Below are 6,105 nucleotides of genomic sequence, written 5' to 3' on the forward strand. Positions count from 1 at the left end.
AGGAAGTCTCTATTCCTAGCTTTCTGAAAGTTTTTTTAAAAAAATCATGAATGGATGTTGAATTTTGTCGAATGCTTTTTCTGTCATCTATTGAGATAGTCATAATTTTTTTCCTTTATTCTACTAATAGGATAGATTACATTAACTGATTTTTTAAATGTTGAACCAACTTTATATTCCTGGGATAAACCCCATTTGATCATGATATATCATTATTTTAAAATACTGCTAGATGCAATTTGTTAATATATTGTTAAGGATTTCTAGGTCTTTGTTTATGAGCAACACTGGGGTATATACTTTATTTTTTTCTTAAAATTTATCAGGTTTTGGTATCAGGGTTATGGTGGCTTCATAAAAATGAGTTGGCAAGTGTTCTCACCCTCATCCTTTGTTTTCTGAGAGTTTTATAATACTGGTTTCATAATTCATGAGGGAAGCTATTTTAGGCCCTGAGTTTTATCTATGGAAGGAAAAGTTTCTGATTACAAATTTACTTTCTTTAGAGATCTAGGGATATTTGGAGCCCTGATGGCATAGTGGTTAAGAGCTTGGCTGCTAACCAAAAGGTTGGTAGTTTTAATCCACTAGCCGTTCCTCAGAAACACTACGGGGCAGTTCTACTCTGTCCTATTTGGTCGCTATGAGTTAGAATCAACTTGATGGCAACAGATTTGGTTTTCTGGTTTATAGGGATGTTTAGTCTTTCTTCTAATGAGAATTTCAGTAAGTTGTATTTTTCAAAGAATTTTTCCATCTCACCTAAGGTTGTAGAATTTATTGGCATTATGGTTTTTATAATATCATTTATTATCCCTTTAAGGTCTGGGGACTCTCTAGTGATATCCCCATTTTTATTCCTGATATAGATAATTTGTGTTTTCCTTTTTTGTCCTCATCAGTATTGCTAGGAATTTATCAATTTTATTATTCTTTTCAGAGAAGCAGCTTTTGGTTTCATTGGCGGAATTAATCAGAGTTCAGTCAGGAGATAGAAACCACATCAGCAATTTGAACAGGAAAAATTTAATGAAAGCTAGTAAAACTTAACTGTTAGCTATTAAAAGGTGATTGCCAATGGCAAGGGGTAAAAGAGAAGCTAAGGCTGTCCAATACGGTAGCTACTAGTCACATGTGGCTTCTGAGCAGTTCAAATGTGACTAATCTGAGTTGAGATGTGTTGTCAAGTATCGAATATACACTGATTTCAAAGACTTCATATTAAAAGAAGGTAAAATATCTTATTAATTTTATATTTATTATCTCTGAAATAATATTTTAGATGCACTAGTTAAATAAAATATATTATTAAAATTAATTTCACGTGGTTCTTCTTACTTTTTTTTAAATGTGCCTATTACAAAATTTAAAATTACACATGGGCTTCTGTTGGATGGTACTGCTCTAAAGGTTCCAAAAGTAGCCAATACAGAAAGTAGCTACCACTTCTAAGTAGAGGGAAAATAAACAAGGAATAAATTAAGAACTTAGAGGGCTCCCCTCCTCCCCATTGCTAAGACTCACACCTATACTGGCAAAATTTAACTAAGTTACATGGAAAAGCTCTAAGTAGGAAGCCTCTCAGAAAAAATGACAAGGGTTTATCACACACGTGTGTGTACATTTGTGTGTGCATAAAAAATTCTCTGCCATCAATCTTAAATGTACTTGATATAAATCGAGCACAAGGAATGAGTGCTATAGAGGGGAGAAGATGCCTACTAGAGGAGACATCAGTACTGGAGCCACTGCCAATCATCCCAATAAACTAAAAGTACTGCTATCAAGTCTAAACCAGTTTACCTCTAATGTGGGTGGTGACAGGATTATCTATTAAAAATTCTCACTATCTGCTCTACTTAGAATAATAAAACTAGAAACACTAATTTAAGTGAGTCAGCTAGTTACTGACAAAAGAATCTACTCCCTCAGAGAAACTAGGGGTATAAGGGTTAGGAGAGGGAGGGAGACCTGCTTGTTATTATATATACTTTGATTGTTCTAATTTTTTTTACACATGCATGTCATACTTCTAAAACACAAAAAATAAAAAATTAGAACAGTAATATAATAAAAAAGGAATTAACTCCATCTGTGGCTTTAGACACAATACATAAATCTGAAAGGAATTTTTCACAGAATGGCATTTTATATAGATAAATGTATGCAGCTCAAGGAAAAATCAGAACCAAATAATAAGTGATCTGTGTATGTGTACGTGTTTGTACTTATGTATCCATATTTCACAGCCCATGTGGAAACTCTTGCCTCTCTCCCAAACTGACAAGATAGGACATCTTCTAAATGCAGAAGATAGTTTGATCCATTAATAAAATGTTTTAGGCAGAAGAAACCTCAGAACAAAAAACACAAAAGACTTGCTGGCTTGAAAAAGTTTGTTCAAAAACAAGTAAACATAAGTTTCATTATTTTTAAAGGATTCATTTTACTTATACCAAATGGATTTAGAATTATCCACACACACTCTTAAATTTCTGAGTTGCTAACAAACTCTTGCCAGTTTCTGATATGCTTTCTGATCAGAATTTTTCCATGCACCTAAATTAAATTCTGACTGTAAGTAACTGCAGTAGTGAACAAACTTTAATAAAATAAATTTTCACTAGTCAAGTCCGATTCATTAGCCAAACCTTAAACATTAACCAGAAAAACCCACTAGCATCTCATAGAGACCCCACAGGGTTTCCAAAGCTGTAAATCTCTACATGGAAGCAGACTGCCACATCTTTCTCCCATGGAGTCACTGGTGGTTTCGAACTGCCAACCTTCTGGTTAGCCATCAACTGCTTTAACCACTGGCTTCTTTTAAACCAGTGGAAAAAAGGAATTGTTCTCTTCTGCACTGGAAACAGAAATATTGCAATTATAACAATTTGATGCCTCAAACAGTTGCAAGAAAAAGCATATATACACTTAGGAATTCTAATGGTAGTTAACAGGAAGGCGTAAGTATAAAAGAACAGTCCAGACACTTGACTTCTGATCTGAGCACTTTCACAAGGTATATGACCTTGGGTAACTCATTTAATCTATCTAGGTCTAATTTTTTCATTTGGAAAAAAGAGGAAATAAGATTAGGATATTTTTAAGATTCTCTCAAGTTAAAAAAACAAAACAATCACAATTTTATATTATCGACAGCATGCCAATCATTACAATCTTTGACCCAGGGAGGCGTCATCTAAGAATTATCCGACAAATGTACTGGCACACAGTACAGATCAAGGATGTTCATCGGCAGCATTATTTGTATTAGCAAAAGGCCTGAGGAAAAATAATACATGTTCAACAGAAAGCTAGTTAAAAAAATTGTGGTACATCTATACAATGGAATACTATGGAGCCATTTAAAAGACTGAAGGAGTTATTTGTGATGATAGGGAACAATCTCCAAAATACATGGTTGTGTAAACAAAGCAAGGCACAGAATGGTGTACATAATGTGTGACTCAACAGCAATAGGTTTTCATCTTGGTTTTTTAAAAAAGGAACAGCTTATACACATACACACATAAATTTTTGTTTATGCAATGGATATTTCTAATGGAAACACAAGAAATTGTGTAGGATTTGGTTGCTTCTGGACTAATGGTTACAGTAGTCATAAAATTTAACCTTTCACTGTAAACAATTTTTTCACTGTCTGATTTTACCATGTTTATTTAAAAACACTTACATTCACCAAATTTTAAACTACCTCAAATGCTTTATTTACAAATATGCTATCTTCTCTGACAAAAAATTATTATTTTATGCAAATATTTTTCAAATTACCTTGAAAAGTCTGGGAAACACATCTGCTGGTTGTCCACGAATCACAAACAGACGAGAGTTTAATTTTCGCAGATTGGCATCAAGATCCTCAAGACACTGAAGCAAAAATCTAGAGAAAATAAAATATTAAAATTCTTAAAAATATTTATTTGAAAGATAGAGAGTATTGCAAAATTGTGGCATTCTAAGAGTCGAGACAGCAACCCAACATCTTCCTCTTATCATGTTATCTTTTACTGGTATATAAATTTCTGCTTCGAGAAACCATATCCAAAAATTAAAAAAAAATTACTGCACAAGTTTCCCAGTATTTCAATGTAGTTCCTAAATTAAATGTCACAAGTTTTCATTAAATACAAGTGACTGTTAACAAAAGTTTAATTTTTGAACATAGAAATTATGCAGAAAAATGGCAAAGCTATTAAATAACTTGATTTTCTGTTTAAACTTGATAAAATGAATTGAAGTTCATATAGAAAGGCCACCATAAAAAATCTAGAACTTTATTCTATTAGAAAAAAATTGAAACATCCCATTGAATCACTCTGAGCAACTGAATAAGAATTTGAGTACTTTACTGGGTGATATTATAAACATCTAAGAGATAGAAAATATAATGCCCACTTTTAAGTTTATAGTTTAACTAAAGAAAAATAAATAATAAATAAATGTTAAATTAAAAACAAAAACAAAACCAAAAACCCCATTGCCATCAAGTTGATTCTGACTCACAGCGACCCGACAGGACAGAGTACAACTGCTCCACAGGGTTTCCAAGGAGCAGCCAGTGGATTTGAACCACTGATTTTTTGATTAGCAGCCATAGTTCTTATCCACTGTGCCATTAAAAACCAAAAACCAAAGCCTGTTGCTCTTGAGTCAATTCTGACCCATAGCGACCTTAAAGGACAGAGTAGAACTGCCCCATAGGGTTTCCAAGGAGCAGCCAGTGGATTCGAACTGCCGACCTTTTGGCTAGCAGCGAAGCTCTAATTCTCTGAGCATAGAGAATACACTATTCAAGAAGTTTCATGGAGCATGTGGGAATATAGACTTTTTCAATGAAATAAGTACTAACAAGGCTTACACATGACAGGTATCTGGGGGAAATTAAGAGCAGTACTGGATGACGTCTTACTGTGCGTCTTCTATGTGAAGAAATGGAGCATTCAAGAGCTAATATGAAAGACGTGCTACCTGAAAGGTTCAATCTCATTGTCTCGTGCTAACTTTCTCTAACATTTCACCTAAATTCTGTTCCACTCAGCTGGACATATCCCATTTCTTCTCTACTTTACTTTTTATGTTCTTGATTTTAAGGTTAATCATTTGTCAGCCCTTTCCATAGGTTATGTGCTCTCTGAGAATAGTGACTATATCTTACCTGTGACAAGGAATGGTAAAGGTCAGGGAAAGGCATATTCAATAACTGCATTGTCTGATACGGAAACCACTAGCCACATAAGGCCATTTAAATTTAGATTTAAATTAATTAAAATTAAAATTCAGTTGCTCAGTCAAATGAGCCACATTTCAAATCCTAAACAACCACATATGGCTAGTGGCTACCATACTGAACAGCACAGATATAAAACATTTCCATGACTGCAGAAAGTTCTGTTGAACAGCGCTGTCTAGAAGGCTGTTCAGTCTAGATCATTCTACTCTCTCTGATTCTATCATTTTACCAAAAGTCTTGTTAATTTTTTTTAACAACTGTAATTATTAGTGGTATCAGTATACCTAGTCAAGCTTGAAAGTCTTTCCCCTTTAGGAGTCACCATCTCTACTGCTTGGGGAATCAGAGGGTTATCTATACTCCTGAGGATGTTAAATATATCTGACTATTTCACCTTAGGAAGTCTCACGGTTGCCTTTACACAAATGGGGAGAAAACAAAACAAAAATCACCTTCTCTGTTTCAACATTTATATTTACCACATCACCATTCTGTCTTGGCTTGGAGTCACCTCCCTAATAACGCCATGCACCTCCAATCCACTACTATCACTGTGCGAATACTTTAGGGTATAAGATTTTTGTTGTTGTTGGCATTGCTATAACAATATCAGAGCAACTAAGTTTCATAAAATTATGCACAACTATGAATAATTTGGAAACCCTGGTGGCATAGTGGTTAAGAGCTACAGCTGCTAACCAAAAGGTGGCAGTTCATGTCAAGTGAGGAATGTTTATTGGGAAGCATCTTGCTTTATATATTTGCTTAGTGTCTTAGTCATCTAGTGCTGCTCTAACAGAAATACCACAAGTGGATGGCTTTAACAAAGAGAAGTTTATTCTCTCACAGTC

The 6,105-nt window shown here is 34.2% G+C and overlaps 1 protein-coding gene across 2 annotated transcripts in view; it reads right to left on the reverse strand.

The window, feature by feature from the left end:
• CRY1 (cryptochrome circadian regulator 1) overlaps positions 1 to 6,105 on the reverse strand; it is a 100,492-nt gene that overhangs the window by 20,524 nt on the left and 73,863 nt on the right. For both annotated transcript variants that reach the window (XM_004373794.1, XM_023729014.1), the window contains exon 2: positions 3,796 to 3,904. In XM_004373794.1, the coding sequence (XP_004373851.1) occupies positions 3,796 to 3,904 (109 nt within the window). The remainder of the gene's footprint in view (positions 1 to 3,795; positions 3,905 to 6,105) is intronic.

The sequence above is a fragment of the Trichechus manatus genome, unplaced genomic scaffold (genome assembly GCF_000243295.1).
Source record: "Trichechus manatus latirostris isolate Lorelei unplaced genomic scaffold, TriManLat1.0 scaffold00027, whole genome shotgun sequence".
Classification (NCBI taxonomy): Eukaryota; Metazoa; Chordata; class Mammalia; order Sirenia; family Trichechidae; genus Trichechus; species Trichechus manatus.